The sequence below is a fragment of the Eutrema salsugineum genome, unplaced genomic scaffold (assembly GCF_000478725.1).
Source record: "Eutrema salsugineum unplaced genomic scaffold, Eutsalg1_0 scaffold_3, whole genome shotgun sequence".
Taxonomy (NCBI): domain Eukaryota; kingdom Viridiplantae; phylum Streptophyta; class Magnoliopsida; order Brassicales; family Brassicaceae; genus Eutrema; species Eutrema salsugineum.
Genome location: NW_006256756.1, coordinates 13,548,261 through 13,565,669, shown reverse-complemented (window position 1 = coordinate 13,565,669; position 17,409 = coordinate 13,548,261). Strand labels below are relative to the sequence as shown.

At 36.8% G+C, this 17,409-nt stretch overlaps 2 protein-coding genes and 1 pseudogene across 2 annotated transcripts; 2 read left to right on the top strand and 1 right to left on the bottom strand.

Moving 5' to 3' along the window:
• Nucleotides 1-1,038: 1,038 nt before the first annotated feature.
• LOC112085450 (glutathione S-transferase T3-like) lies at nt 1,039-1,899 on the top strand. Its single transcript, XM_024154664.1, has one exon. It carries the CDS (start codon nt 1,039-1,041, stop codon nt 1,897-1,899), a length of 861 nt encoding a protein of 286 aa, XP_024010432.1.
• A 638-nt stretch (nt 1,900-2,537) lies between these two features.
• On the top strand, nt 2,538-3,203 carry LOC112085449. Its single transcript, XM_024154663.1, has 2 exons — nt 2,538-2,741; nt 2,916-3,203. Exons 1-2 carry the CDS (start codon nt 2,538-2,540, stop codon nt 3,201-3,203), a joined length of 492 nt encoding a protein of 163 aa, XP_024010431.1.
• A 1,165-nt stretch (nt 3,204-4,368) lies between these two features.
• On the bottom strand, nt 4,369-7,700 carry LOC18014812 (annotated as a pseudogene).
• Nucleotides 7,701-17,409: the final 9,709 nt, after the last annotated feature.

Here is a 17,409-nt window from a genome sequence, read left to right as displayed (position 1 = left end):
CATAAGGAGCTAAGGGTGATGCACGGTGAAGTATCAACCCTGAAGCAAGAGATGGCTAGCCAAGGTGAAATACGTGAGGAACTAAGGGTGCTGCAGGGTGAACTATCAACCCTGAAACAGGAGATGGCTAACCAAGGTGATAACTATCTGCTACTTTGTTTTTTTTTGTGTCATAGCGGCAATCTCCTTCATGTTGTCTTAACTGCTTTGACCGGCTACATGTTAAGGCGGCTGTTGACTGCTGTTGGCTGTTGTTGGCTATGTTTTGTATGTTGTTGGCTACTTGTTTAAGCCCTTGTTGACCTCTTTAAGACACTAAACTTATGTCATCTATCTATTTCCTTTGTTTGGTTATTGCTTTGTATATATCTTTGGTTTTGCTTTCGTATTTCTGTGTATGACCCTGACAGGTTTGGCGTATGAGGCAGGCAAGCACACAAAGGTAATTACACTTTTTCTTTGCTTCGTTTAATATTTTGTTCTTGTTGTATTCGGTTACTGATGACTTGGTTTGTTGTGCGAGGTGTCTTTGATGAAAGTAAATGGGCTAAGGAACGTAATAGTTGGAGTCTAACGAGAATGCGGTCATGCGTTTAAACAAGGTCGGTTTGTAGTTATTGCTTTTAAACTAGTAAGGTGGTTAGTAATGGTCTTTCTTGTCAATATTGCTGGTTTAGATTAGGGTAAATAGTTGTTAGGTCGAAAGTTAAAGCCAATCTTGTCAAAGCTCACATCTGTTTAATTGACGAGTTAATGCGTCTGTCTTCATTCATTGCAAAAGTAACAAAACTTAAATAACACTTACACACGAAAACAAAAACTCTAACCTAAAAATCAAGAATGAGTAATCCTTATATAATATAGACATTGATGAAACCCTTGTCTCTTACACTTTGAAACCCTTATCTTAGCCGTTCATACCCCTTTTCTGTGCCACACCCTTTTCTTACCCGTTCATACTCCATTCATACTTTTTAAACCTTCTCTTGCCCGTTCATACCATGTACTTTCTAAAAAGCTTTCTTCTCTTACCATCCTATGGATTCACCGAACCCATATGGTAACTCCCAGAGTTTTTTAAACCTCCTAAACAGCCAAGAGGAAATATCTTTGTCATTCGCACCGACTGTAGATCTTGCATCCTCACAAGTTCCAACGTTTAGCACACAGCAGAGTGAGGATCGGACATCAAGGAGGAAGTGGCATCCAACTGAAGACGTTTTTCTGATCTCTTCTTGGTTAAACACCAGCAAAGATCCTGTCGTTGGTAATGACCAAAGAGCAGGAGCCTTTTGGAGCCGCATAGCAAACTTATTCAACTCGAGTCCACTCTTAGCTAACTATCAAAACAGAACTCAAAGTCACTTTAAGAAGTGTTGGGGCCGAATCAATGATCAAACATGTAAGTTTGTAGGGAGCTATGAAGCAGCATTGAAAGAGCAAAGCAGTGGCCAAAACAAAAACGACGTGATGAAGAATGCTCATCAAATCTTCCTCAATGATCACGGGTTTAAGTATGGCCTTGAGCATGCCTGGAGGGAACTGAGGCATGACCAAAAGTGGAGCTCATCCTCGGCTGTAAAAGATGCTGATCACAAAAAACGGAAAAAAGGAGATGTTGACTCATCTAAGCCAGATTCCGATCAACCTGGTTGTCAAGGAGAGGAGACAGCAGAGGTACGGCCCCCTGGTGTGAAGTCTGCCAAGAAAGCCAAAGGTAAAAAGGCTGTTCGGGGAGTTGAAGAGGAAATGATAGACTTCACCAACATGTGGGAAATAAAACAACAGGACATAGCACACAAAAAGATGCTCTCCAGGCAGAGAATGCTTGAGCACTTACTCGCAAGGGGAGATAGACTATCAGAGGGTGAAAAAACTCTTAAGGGAATCACTCATTAAAGAATTCTTGTCTTAGTGTTTTATGTTTTCTGTACGTCTTTGTTTTCATGTTTATGTTTTCTGTACGCTGAACTAGTAAGTTTATATGTCTTAATGGCTGTTTTAGGTCATTAAGATTAATCGGTTATCTTCATGTCTTGATGGCTGTCTCTTATATATGAATCGGTTATGTTTATGTCTTGATGGCTGTCTCTTATATATGTTACTAAGAAAAATGGGTCCTATGTCTATTTTGTTTACTATTGGCCTACAGGTTGTGGTGACAAGTCAGGCGCAAGTTGCTGGAATATGGGTCCTTTATGAGTTGGTGCTAGTGTTCTCTAAGCCATATATTTTGAGAGAAGTTTTGTGTCCACAAAATCTTGTAAACCATATAGTACGAGGGCTCGACAGCCTTGTATTTTTAGTGATGTTTTGTATCCACAACTTTCTGTAAATGATTATAAACACCATGTACATGTATATATAGAAACTGCATTTGGTCATAACATTATTATCACTCGACGTTTGTTATAAAAACCTCCGCCCAAACTTTTGTTATAAAACCCCTCATTCGCTTTTTTCTAAACCAACAAACCTCTGCTCAAACTTCCCTCATTCGCTTTTTTCTAAACCCAAACTCTCTCTTATATAGTTTTATGGCTTCTTCTTCTAATAATCCTCATTATAATCCTTATGATGGTGGCAATGATGGTCTATATAATCCTTATGATGGTGTCAATGATGGTCTTGATGAGAGTTTTGATGAAATGTTTGATGACATGTTTGATCAAAAATTTGACAGCGCCTTCAACGCTTTACTTGAGCGACAAGCCGGGTCTAAACCAAAGAAGAAGAAGAGGGCATATATTGAAAGACAACGAGAACAAGGGCACGCCCAATTATGGAACGACTACTTCGCTGAGAACGCTACATATCCTTCCCATATATTTCGCTGTCGGTTTAGAATGAACAAGCCATTGTTCATGCACATTAATATTGTGAAATGACTATCAAATGAAGTGCCATATTTTCAGCAAAGGAGAGAAGCTGTTGGAAGGCTTAGCCTATCTGGATTACAAAAATGTACGGCAGCAATCCGTATTTTGGCGTATGGAAGTGTGGCTGACGCAGTTGATGAATACCTTCGTCTTCGTGAAAGTACGGCAATCAAATGCTTGGAAAAATTCACCGAAGGAATAATATCTCTGTTCGGGGATGAATACCTTAGAAGACCCACACCAGAAGATCTGAAGAAGCTGCTAGATGTTGGGGAGGACCGGGGGTTTCCCGGTATCGTAGGAAGTATTGATTGCATGCACTAGGAATGGAAAAATTGTCCAACAGCTTGGAACGGGCAATATACACGGGGCTCAGGGAAACCAACAATTGTGTTAGAAGCTGTAGCATCACACGATCTGTGGTTTTGACATGCTTTTTTGGACCTCCAGGTACTTTAAATGATACCAATGTTCTTGACCGTTCGCCTGTTTTTGATGACATATTACAAGGCTGAGCTCCTAAAGTCAGATACTATGTCAACGGACACCAGTACAAGATGGCATATTACCTAACCGACGGAATTTATCCAAATTGGGCAACATTTGTCAAATCAATTCCACTTCCACAATCTGAAAAGGACAAGACATTTGCGAGATGCCAAAAAGGTGTACGAAAAGATGTCGAACGGGCTTTCGGAGTCTTACAAGCCAGATTCGCCATTGTTAAAAATCCAGCTCTTATTTGGGATAATGAAAAAATAGGAAAGATCATGCGGGCATGTATCATATTACACAATATGATAGTTGAAAACGAACGACCATTCGACACCCAATACAATCTATCAGAATTTCAACAGGGAGATGGAAGCAGAACGTCAGAAGTCGATATGACATATTCAACTTATATGTCCACAAATATTAGCAATATGATCGGCATTCGAAACGAAGTTCGTGACAAAAAAAATTCATGACCGATTGAAGGCTGATTTGGTTGAACACATATGGCTTAAATTTGGAACAGAAATGTTTTTTGATTAAACGTTTACTTCCTGTATTTGTATTTTATATGTTTTTAAAACATAATTTGAATAATTTGTAATTTAAATTCTAAACCTATGTAATATAACTTGTTTTACAATGTAAGTTTGTTTTAAAAATATTTTCATAATTAAATCGAAAAAAAAAAATTTAAATAGAAAAAAAAAATATTATTTTAATCGTATGAACCTCGAATTACGAGTTCAGAGATGGAGGTAACTTTTTAATTCAAGTTCTTCACTGTTCCGAAAAAAAAATAATAATAAAACAATTGCTATAATACTCACATGGAGATGGCCTTATAATTCTCTTTAGACTTCATCTGGACTTTCAGCTCTATGCACAATATGCTTTTGATCTAGTCCCTCTCTTAGAAAATAACAAGTCAAATGAATTTAATCACTCTTATAAATGAAATCATAAACTTTTTTCAAGCTCATGACTTTCTGCCACATTTTTCATAGCATTTACTCCAATTTCTTCTAATGACTTTTTGTGACCGTATATTCCTAATGAACAAGGAAAAAAAAAAAAAACAGAAAGTAAAAAAGCTAAATGTCATAAACGCCTCCAACGACGATAGCCAAGCCGAGGATGAAACCGAGGGCCATGTACATTGTTGTACGGCTCGATCACATAATCTCCAACCATCCATCCCCGGGTGTTGACGACATGATTGTGCTAATTACATAACTCATTTCCCTCTCAACTTCAAGCTTCTTCCACTTCTCCTCCGAGAGCCAAACCTAGGTCTATGGCTCTAGGTTTGGCTCTCGGGTGAACCGCCTTAACATGTATTTTGAGCTGTCTATAACTTCCGAAAAATGAACAATTTTCTTTCATGCATGCCCTTTTCTTAGAATTCAGATACTTTCGTGCATCTTCCACAATAGTCCAACCTTTCACCTGACCCCTACAAAGCGGACACAACAGCTCTGGTGGTTTATCGCTTTTCTCATCCTTTGCATACGCTTTTTTGTACTGCTCTAGACAATTGGAGAACCGGATTCCCGTGGCACACATGTAAGGACGGCACCCTTTGTGGTGAGATGTACAAAGAAGGACCACCGAGTGGTGCGGGATCTCAAGACATACGGGGCATGTCACACCCTTCCAAGCTTTTCCTTTCATAGCTTTTCTATGCCGCTTCTCCTTGTTTTCTTTGGTAATTGCCTTATTTATTTTGTTCACAACGTACGGGCTGTCTCTAGACCGATAATGCACTCCATCTGCATTAAATCTCCCAATCTGCTGATTGAGTCAAAAACAAAAATTCAGGATACACTTCAACCCACCCTTTTTGCCCTAACCACCATCCCACCCGAACCTATCCCATCTTAATGCGATGATAAACCACATAGCTTTAAGGACAAAATAAAAAATACCGCGGTTCTCGCCAACAGCATTATCTCAAACTTTGCAGGATTCAAAGGAACTTCAAACAGAACAGAAAGTAGAAAGCTAAAACCCTAGCATGAAAGACACCAAACGCTACAAAAGTTTGATCGAAAAACTTACAGAACAAAACAGTATAAGAATGATGCAACAGAGAGGAAACAAAAGGCCTTGAGTCAAGATCTTGTGAAATATAACCAAAACGCAAAACCAATAAGAACAGATAACATCGGTATCTGAGCGAAAAACACATAAATACCGAAAAACTCACTAGAACGAGCGTACCCCGAGATTCGGAAGCGACAGAATCCTGCGGATGAGGAGTTGTTTGGTAACGGACAAGACGCCCTACGAGGCGGTTTCAACGGTGGCGATGGAGTGAATTTGACGCCGAGATATTAGAGTGTTTATAAGGCCTAAACTTTTTCGGCGTTGTTCGGTGACGTTTGAGATGCTTTAGGGCCATTTATTATTTCTCTGGTTCTGTAGGCTCGATATTTGGGTTTCGTACAATTTTCGTAAATTTCAGTTGGTTTGTTTACTTGAATTGAACGGGTTTGGGATTTACCGGTTTATGATTTGTTCTACATTCGTATGAAGCTGTTTACGGGTTACATAAAATCGACAAGATTGTACGACACTAAAACATGTTTGATATAATATTACATAATATGATATTGGAAGATTTATGTATTATATTTTATTTTAATTTGATAAAAATTAGTATTACGGTTTAACTAGATGCTGGTCTTGCACTGCGCCAGCCCTATTTTTGTTTTTTTTTATTAAAAATTATTTTTATATTCAGTTTTAGATTTGTTATGAATGAATATGAAATTATTTTCTAAAAAAAAATTTGAATGAGGATGCATATCAACCGTGATCATATATATTAAAATCGGGTTCAGAATAAGCAATGGAAGCCTCTCATTGAATTTCAGCGTGGTTAATTACCGCTTGCCCCTTAATGAGAATAATTAATTTTGAATATATTAACCAAATTTTTTTAAACAAACTCGAGCAAATCAATATCGTAAGCCCATACAAATATTCACGGCCCATATTTTACGTGACCTAAACGAAATACTACCGACCTAAACCCTAACACCTATATAAATAAGTCTCATACGTTCATTCTTTCATATCGTTTTAGAAAAACCCTAGGTTAAACTTTCTCATATGCAATATTTTCTTTGATTTGTTTGTGTTCTGCGGCGTTTTGATTTGCGTTTATATATTGCTTGCTTTTTTCTTTGGATTAATTTTGATGTTGTTGTTGCTTTCTATTGTAGGCAGATCTTTTGAGGACGATACTGAATCTAAGAGCGCACGCTGATCTTTTGAGAAGGATATTGAAGTGCTATTTGATTCTTCCTCTTCAATTATCTCGTGTAAGTTCTGTTAGCCACATGTTTTGTATTATTTCGTTTTGCTTTTTGATTTCAAAATTTTTTTAAAACCTAACCCTATGTAGGAATCATCCATGCGCCAAATCATACTTACTTTTTTTTATGTTTGCTTTTCGTTTTTCTTTTGGTTTTGTTGGTTTCATATTGTAGGTTCATCCGCTTGAGAGGATATTGAAATTGTGTACCCAATCACACATTCATCCTTTTCATTCATCGTATCGGTTTCGTGTAAGTGTATTTATACGATCTTTTTATGTTGTTTCGTATAACCCTTATTGGTTTACAGTAGCTAGCTTAAAACTAACACTATGTTGCTTTTTGTCCGATCACTATTGTTTTTTTGTATTCTGCTTATACACGTTCAGAACTCTTGTAGGTATACTTACTTATCTCTTAACCTAATCGTTTCTATTATGATCTTTTTAGCTATAATTTAATGTATTTTTCTTTATATGTACTTCTTTTAGTGTTTCTTGTATTTCTTTGTTGGTTGATTCTTATAATAAAATTTTTGTATGTAATTTTTTTTTATTTGCCATATTGTACTTGCTGATCTTTTGACTCTGTGCTTTTCAGGATACTCTTAGTCAGTGTTTCATCGTATATAATTTTCTTGGAATATGTCTTCGACTGGTATTTGTTATTTATCAGCACCTATCTTAAGCTTTCATATTTTAATTGGTTAAAACGTTTAATCGTTTATATTTGATATGTATATTATTAACATTGATTAGGGGTTCCATTCCTACCTGTGCACCTCCCTCCACCATCGCAATCGTTCTCAGATGATGAGGAACGTCTAGTTTGGGCAAGAAGAATAAACTGGAAGCTTGGATGGAATGTAATTGTCTTCATCCTGAAGCAAGGGAATTGACGTATCCTCAATTCCCTTTGGAATGGGTTTGGGATCGTAAACAAACAAAATGGAGGCGCCATTTATCTCAAACTTCGCAAGTCTTTCTCTTGCAGTGTTGTCCATTGTCATCTGGTGAACTTTATTACTTAAGACTTTTGTTGAAGGTGAGAAGAGGAGCGTTTTGTTTTTCTGATCTTAGGACCGTCAACGGTGTTCAATATTCAACATTCAAAGATGCTTGCTACGCTATAGGATTGGTATCCGAAGACGATGATGAGTTTATTGCTGGATTTTATGAAGCGAGTAAATGGTCCTCTTCGCATGCTTTGCGTGTGTTGTTTAGGATTCTTCTCAGGGCAAAGGCATTAGCGAATCCTGCGCATGTTTGGAACTGCGTCAAGCACTTGATCTTTCCCTCTGCCGATTCTTGAATATCCTTTATATGTTCTGTTTCTGATAATGTTTTAGATACCTTTCTAATATATTCAACACAACCTTTTATTTGGTGTTATGGATTCGTTAGTTTTTTATATGTTTTGATTTGCCTTTCATGTTATTCGTCACGACCTTATATTCGCTATTATGGTTTCCTAAATCAATTATAAATCTCGATTTTCTACAAGATTTGTAATGATTGTTTTTAAATTTTCTTATGAATGTTCTTCTCTGTTTTGGCTATATAATATGAATTAGATTATTATCATATTTTGAGTCTTTTATATATGTGTTTTTGTGTATTATCGTATATTTTTAATGTAATGTGGATCCCGTGCTCATCATATTCGTTCTATATATTCATGAATTGGTCTACATATTCACACCATTATCCATACAAGTATTGTTTACAATTATTTTTTTAAAAGATAAAAACAACTTTTCTCATCCACATAGCAATAGAACTGCAAAGATGCTTTGTGTACTTACAAAATAAACATTTTTTTAAAAGAAACAGACGATATGATATTATTTGATTAATTTTAATCGATTCTATGTTCTATTTATTCTATGATCTAACTGTTGCTTTGTAAATAGAGTAATTGATATTTTTAATACAAATTATATTCTAGATGATCCTTGTAAGCAATAGACTGTTCATATTGTTTTAAGGTAATTAGATAGATCAATCCGGAAATAATATAAAAAAATATTTTAAGTATATTAAAAAATGGAAATTTCACCTAAATAGGAAAAAAATTATTCAGTCTAACTGAAACGCTAGCAGTGGAAACCCTTTTATTGAAAAACTATATAAATATGTCCCCTATATTCGTTCTTTTATATTGCTTGAGGAAAAAAAAAACTAGGTTAAACTTTCGAATATGCAATTCCTTTGTGTTTTTATGTTGTTGCTGTTTTATATTGTAGTCTTTTGACTCTGTTCTTTTGAAGAGGATATTATAGTTGTAAACGCATTCTTCCTTATATCCAGATTCTAGGTTTCGTGTAATTGTTTTTAAACGCATTCTATATGTTTTTTATTAACCCTGTTTGATTTACTATCGTTTGGTTTATAATAAATCCATGTTAAGTTAAGAAGATCATCATCTTGTCATTATCTTAATTGGTATCATAGTTCTTTGGCTTTGGGGTTTCAATATTTTATTATATTCGTATTTCTTTGACTCTTAGATGTCTCTTTTAGAGTGCTTTCGTATTATGTACTTTAGTATTATATGCTTTTGTTTTGTCTATTTTAGTATTAGATATATGTAGTTTTGTTTCTCATAATGTTTGCATACATATTTTTAAAATATTTTCAGGACTCTCTTTTTCGGTGTTACGTTATATACACTTACTGGAATATGTCTCTAAGAGGTAATGTGTTTTGATTATTATTCATTATAATGATGTGTTTGATATCACCAAAACCACATAGCAATAACTTAGCATAAGTTTATATGTTTTGATTATTATCCAAAATATTGAAATATTTATGCTTAAACTCTATAGGTGTTGGATTCCTACCTGTTCACCTTCCATCTCCGCCATGTGTATCATCGGAAGATGATGGAACGTCTAGCTCTGACAAACAGAGCAAATTGGAAGCTTGGATGGAATGTAATCGTCTTCATCCTGAAGCACGGGAGTTGACGTATCCACAATTTGCTTCAGAGTGGGCTTGGGATATTGAGCGAACATGTTGGAGACGGTGTTTATCTCGAATTTCACGAGTGTTTCTGTTGGAGAGTTGTCCCTTAACATCTGGTGATCTTTACTATTTAAGACTTTTGTTGAAGGTGAGGAGAGGAGCATGTTGTTTTGAGGATCTAAGGACTGTGAACAATGTTCGCTTTTCAACATTTAAAGGTGCTTGCTATGCTATAGGAATTGTTTCCGAAGATGATGACCAGTATATTGCTGATTTTCATGCAGCGAGTGAGTGGACCTCATCCTATGTTTTGCGTGATTTGTATAGGTTTCTTCTCGCTGGAAAGGCCTTTGTGAATCCTGTGCATGTTTGGAACTGTACCAAGCACTTGATTTTTCCATATGCCAACTATTGAGCATCTATTATATGTTATAATGATAATTATTTTTTAGTTATCTTTTAGGATATTCATTCATCAAACTTTTATCTCGGCATTATGGTTTTATTAGTTTTGTATGTCTCTAGAATTTTCTTCTTAATTTGTAATGCTTCATTTAGTTCAACTATCTATTCTTTGGAATCGATTAAAGATGTTTTATGGACGTGATATCATAGTGTTCTATTTCTGTCTTACCTACACCTTGAACGATTATTCTTTTACCAAAGCCAACTTAATCTAAACCTTTTAGCACATGGGTAAAGCCCAAAGTTATGGGTCAATGTATATAATTTAATGATTATAATATTTCCATATTTATTATGATATCTTAGTTTGTTATATTATTTTCGTTATTTCATAAGTTTGTTAATACACGACGATTTCAGACTCAAAAAAAAGGCAATAACAGATCTGTCTATCTCGCAATTACTGGCATCTTGTGCTCAAGGTATGCGATTTTTTCTCCTCGGATTGTAAAATAGTTGATTTGTTTGCCTGTGTTGTAGAAATTTACCTTTTATTTCTATTTTAATTTAGATTTTATATGATTGTGACGATATTTTTAGGATTTCCTCCCGATTACGATATCCAGAATATCTCTACTTTAAGGGTTTTTGTTGTTTTTGTTATTCAAATGTATATACTGAAATCGGTTCTCACGATTGTAAGGATATAAAATATACGGGAATTTTAAAACATTAAATCGTGATTCTGAGGTTGGTGTTGTTTTCGTAGTGACTATCGAGCGAATTTAATATTATGTCTTAACGTCTAACATTGGTATTTTTATATATCTTAATCTTGATTTTTAGATAAGTTACTTCGAAGTATATAATTCTCATAGTCTGATTACAGGTAATGGATTCGTACAATCTCATTTCTGATCTACATGATGATAAAACCAATTGGCGTATTAGAGTTAAGGTTTTAAAAAAATGGGTTGAGAAGTTTGGAACGGGAGTAGATTCTTTGCAATTTCTGTTGATGGATGAAGAGGTTGTTATTTCATACTTTTAAACTATAACATACTTTACATTAAGTTCCGTTTTATAGATAATATTTTCTACCGCTTTAACCATTTTCTATACAAAGGGTGAACGAATTCAAGCCTATGTATATAATGAAGATCTATGTAAACATTATGAGAAGGCAATTGAAGAAGGATACCATAAAAGTATCTCAGAATTTATCGTATTCGATGATCCACTCGAAGAACCAAACACTCTAATTGGCATTAGTATCAAGATATGTATGAACACCGTTATCGTCGATACAAATCCAATTTCAGAAGATGATTCGGTAGGGTCATACACTTTTGCTGACATACTTGGCCAGAAAACGGAACCTCATCAACCCATTGGTATATTTTATCTTTCATTACGTTTTTATTATTTATGTTTTATATATTTAACTTTTGTATACTAATACATTGTTTTTATTTTAAAAAATTAAAGACATTTTGGGAGTTGTCATTTCTATTGGCGAGCTGATAACTGTAAAAGACGATAACAAGTATATCAAGCGGACAGGAAAAAAACAGCAAGTCTCACCTTTACAATTAAAGATCACAAGTACGTTTTTTTTTCTTATAATCTGAATGTAGAAATATGCAAAAATAACAATGCTTTGTTTTTGTTGCATAGTGGTTTGTTCTTGGATTGTACCGCGTTAGGACAGATTGCTATCGAATTCAATGACAAGTTCTGGACTGATGAACAATTACCACTGACATGTTTTCTATCGGACTGGTCTGTTAAAAATGAAAAAGGTTTGCTTTTATTCTAACATAATGTTTAAGAGTAATTAATAATCGTAATTATATAGTTCTTATCATACATGATTAAATTTATTTTGTAGGTCGTATCTATCTAATGTCTAAGGGAGGAGTATCTAGGTTCGAGCTAAATCCTAGATTCCCATGAGCCATAACTTTTGCTCGAAGGTAATTATAGTAATGTAAAAACTTATTATTATTTATTATTTGTTATTATAAAAAAAAAGCTATTTTTGTTTACTGGTTTTGGAAAAAAGAAGAAAAATCAAAAGTGGTTATTAATCTAGGAACTGATGATGACAAAGCAGCTCGTCATCAACAAAGAAGATGGATTTCGAGATGAGGGGAAAAAACTAATGTTCTTTTAGTGATGTTTTTTATATTATATCATTATGAACATATTTGTTGGTGTTGGATTTAGCCCAAATCCAGCCCATAAAGCACTTTGAGTGAACAAGCCATTATAAGGGAAGTTTTGGGCCCTATAGGCCCGTAACTAAGACAAGGAAAGCATCTCCAAAGAATATACTCAAGTACAAGTCAATCTAAGAGGACGCGGAAAGCTGGATAAAAAGAGATCGCGGAGATCTCGGAGAAGAAGAGGTCGTAGATAAGAGGAGATCGCGGAGATCTCGGAGAAGGAGAGAACGTATCAACCCACGGATCTCGGAACAGTTCGTCTCGTTCTATTTAGTATGTTTCGTTCTATTTAGTATAAATAGGAGTTGAATCTCTTGTAAAGGGCATCCAATTTTTAGCTCAAAAACACTTTGTAAACATTCATCTTTCATCAATACAATCCAAATTCGTCGATCTTTGTCTTTATTTTTACATCGCTCTTACCAGAATTCTTGCCCAAATTTTTCTACCACAAAATCAACACACTAAATCCTTGAGTGTGGATTTTAGGATCCACATTTTGGCGCTGTCTGTGGGGAAGAAACAAAGAAATTCTTACACATGAGACCGATCTCAAAGACAAGTAAGAACGAAATGGATCCCAGAAACGTTGAAACATCTGGCTCAAAGACAAGCTCCGGCCTCGCACTAAACTTCAGCATCGCAGGACGATCTGGAGGTGCCGAGATCACCGATCCACAAAGCTCGTCTGCCCATAAACAGACAAACGAGCCGAGCGTCGCAAATCCGACAAACAGCTCGACTCAAACTGTTTCTTCGAGCGCGATGCGAACTACCGGCATGCCCGCCGTGTCACGCTCGGAGTCTAAAACGGCCCCAATATTCACATATTCGCAGACCTGGACAAGATTTGGAATTCCACCGATCGGATCCAGCAGTTCGAATCGAACTGAATCCGTCCGGGCCGGATCGTCTCAGACGGTAGCAGGCGACGACCTAGCGGAATTTCGAAGGATGCTAGCCTTCTTGGCAGAACAAGCCCGCGAGCAACGAGCTATTCTCACACGAAATGAGAAAGAGATAGCTAACTTGCGACGAGAGCGGACACAACCAACTCAGTCTAAGGGCGAAGATCACGACGATCTATCCGAAGAGGAAGACCGAAGTCCGCCCCCGACTACTCGGTTGGAGTTCGAACACCTCGCAAATGACAATCTGTCAGCACAATTCGTCACTCCGTCGCAAACTAACAACACCCCAATATTTAGTGAGATAGTCAGTCATCTGCCGATACTCGGATCCGGAACAACGGAGCACGAAACACCTGCAGCAGACGATTGTCGAAATCAGCTATCAACACCTCTATTCTTCTGCGGATCCCAAGGTCGTAGTACGAACCGTGCTAACCCGTCAACCGACAGACGATCTAACGAAGAACGGATTGCCGACGACACTTTCCAAACCGGAAGTCAGCAACAAGGAAACGCGCGCAATAAGAAGCGCGCGGAGGACCCTCCAAATATCATAGATCCACGATCTATAGACAACTTCGATGCGCTCCAGCGATACATCGAAGCAAACAATGCCGAGCTAAAACGTATGTACGCCGCAGTACATAAATCAACGAGTACGGCTCTTGATATAGATCACGTGCTGGACGAAACTAGAAGGACCCCCTTCACCGATCGCATAGCTAACGCTAAGATCAAGGACACTGGGAAAATGCGGTTCCCAGAATATAATGGAACAGCAGATCCCTTAGCTCACCTCAGAGCTTTTAGGCTCTCTGTAGCCCGAGCTCATCTCAACGATGAGGAAAAAGAAGCAGGCTATTGCCGGCTTTTCGCCGAAAATCTTGTTGGATCCGCCCTAGAATGGTTCGCCGGACTAGAAGAAGGATCCATTGACAATTTCCAGCAGCTCGGTTCGGCCTTTCTTAAGCACTATTCGGTGTTTATAATGTCCAAGGCCACGGAAGCCGACCTATGGACCTGCAGACAGAATCACCAGGAGCCCCTGCGGTCTTACTTGGTTAGGTTCAAGGAAATAAAATCCAGGATATCCAAACTAAATGAGGGAGTAGCACTCTCAGCACTCAAACAAGGGCTATGGTTCGACTCACCTTTCAGACAGGAACTATCGGTTCGCTGTCCGGTGTCTCTAGACGACGCTTTGCATCGAGCTTCGAGCTTCGCTCGCTACGAGGAAGAACAAAACGTCCTCCGAGAACAGTTCGAAGCCGGGTTACTGACACCCAACCTCTCCACCTTTGCAGACACGGACTCCCTTATGAGATCGTGACAGACATTAGTACTAAGTATCCGCCGGACCATTCTGTCCGGAAAACGGAGAACTTAACAAAGGAATGCCAAAAGATCGGGAAGGTATGATCAAAGAACAAAGAGATCGAACCCTTAATCCGAATCCAAAGTTACCAGCAGGGCGCGGTCCGCTACTATAATTCTGGTGCAAAACACCTGAGCTTTAGTATTGGCAATCTTCTGCTACACAAGGTATTCGATAACACTAAAGAGTGTGGCACCAACAAGGTGTGCTCTAACTGGGAAGGTCCTTACGGGATCGTCGAAGTAGTCCGCAGCGGTGTCTACAAACTCGCGAACATCAAAACCGGAGTGCCAGAGATAAGAACGTGGAATGTTATAAATCTTAAACATTACCACCTCCGAGCACCGACAATAATCGAACTACGTTCAGGCTTGATCCCTTGACAGGGTACGTAGGCAGCTCAACACCGAGTCCAGCCACTATCTTTTCTTACATACTTAGTCAAAATTATAAAATGTATGTAACATCGCGTTTGTGAATAGAAACCCTTATTCCAAAACTCGCTCACTTCAAGATCTCTTAAAACGATCTTATAGCTCAAGGCCCCGAGCCCGCTAAGTAACGATTGAGCCGAACAATCTCAGCTTAGTTCGCTATCATATTGGGTAATTAATAGTCATAGTTTATAGCTCGCTAAACGGTAACGAACTCTACCAAAGTAGATTAAAAAGTCGTTATCCGCAGTAAACTATCATAAATCGATCTAAACAGAACGATCATCAAGCTCGTAGCTCGCTGAGTAACTTGGCGCCTACAAAATAAAAGTTACTATCACAGTTCGCTACTCGCTACTTGACACCATAACGCGATCTCTCTAAAACGATCGTATGGTCACAACTTATAAAACTTCGGCACATTTTAAACAAAGAGCATTTATAACGCCTTGTTCGAAATCCTGATCCCATGATCAAAAATCACGCGATATAGGTCGTTCAGGTCCCATGGGGTGAAAAATTCTCCATAAAATAGTCCGCCCCTTTAGTTCGTTTCTCACTAAATGGGCTGGGGGGCAATTGTTGGTGTTGGATTTAGCCCAAATCCAGCCCATAAAGCACTTTGAGTGAACAAGCCATTATATGGGAAGTTTTTGGCCTTATAGGCCCGTAACTAAGGCAAGGAAAGCATCTCCAAAGAATATACTCAAGTACAAGTCAATCTAAGAGGACGCGGAAAGCTGGATAAAAAGAGATCGCGGAGATCTCGGAGAAGAAGAGGTCGTAGATAAGAGGAGATCGCGGAGATCTCGGAGAAGGAGAGAACGTATCAACCCGCGGATCTCGGAACAGTTCGTCTCGTTCTATTTAGTATGTTTCGTTCTATTTAGTATAAATAGGAGTTGAATCTCTTGTAAAGGGCATCCAATTTTTAGCTCAAAAACACTTTGTAAACATTCTTCTTTCATCAATACAATCCAAATTCGTCGATCTTTGTCTTTATTTTTACATCGCTCTTACCAGAATTCTTGCCCAAATTCTTCTACCACAAAATCAACACACTAAATCCTTGAGTGTGGATTTTAAGATCCACAATATTCGTATTTCTTTCGTCTTTTAATACTTCATTATGAACTTTATATTAAGTCTATGCTTATTTTGTTTATCGAATCATATTTATGAAATCGAAAATATACGTTTATCGTTAGTATATTTGCCAAAAATTAAAATTTGCCAAAAATTAAAATAACCAATTACATAATTTCTATTATTAAGTAATTATTATAAATATTAAGAAAAATAATTGAATATGTACAAATCTCATATTGTGATATTACCTTCTATTATCTCATCTTAAAAAAATCTAAAATAATTTAGTTACTGTATATTGGTTCCCAAAATTTGTTAAATTTACTTATATTAATCTCTTTAAAAAAAAAATGTCATAGGCTAGCTATTTAAAGACTTAGGTCTCTATTCGTATTTGATAATCCCACATCGCAATCAGTCGCTTATTGCTGTAAGATATGTTATGTTTCTGCGTAAAATTTCAAATTGATTTTTTGTTAGTTTTTTTTTCATATTATTGAATTCGTTTTCATCTGTAGAACGAATCTTGATTGGTTGGTATCATCATGAACTACTTCACTTTCGACAAACTCACCACAAAGCGCTCATGTCGTCGTACTATAGCACGTCTTATTAGAAAGTGGGAATCCATATACGGTGATAAAAAACGGTTTCTGGGGACACAGTCTTCTTTTAGTAGATGCTCAGGTTAACATTATTAAAGTTATCATATTGCTATGCGTCGGTTTGTTTATCATAATAAAAAATAGATTTTTAATTATTGTATTACAAACAGGAAAATATAATTCAAGCTTCAGTTCATTCCTCTATTTTACGTGTTTATGGTGATCACTTGTTTGAAGGCAGTCTCATTGAGATGTTTAATTTCAATGTATGTCATAATGATATGAGTTATAAGATTACTATTAATCAGTTCATGATTGTGCTAACTGATCGAACAAGGATATCGCCTTAAGCATCTGGAGTACAAATAATACCTAGGGAGAAATTTCTCTTTGTGGATTATGGGTATTTATCAAGGTCAGACAATTTGGTGTGTAGACTATATGGTACGTATTGTTTTAAAATTATGTACCCATTACTTCATCTGATAGTTATAGAAATCTAATTAATTAATATTCGAATTGTAGATAGCATTGCTTATGTGAAGCATGTGAACAAGACGGATGGTCGGATTGAGGGTCAAGTTGTTGTTAGGAGGCTTGTATTAACCCTTCTAATGGAACGGTATGTTTTTAGACAGATTGAGTATAAGATTTAGTTGATATTGAGATATTTAAAATTGTAAACAGTCTATTAAT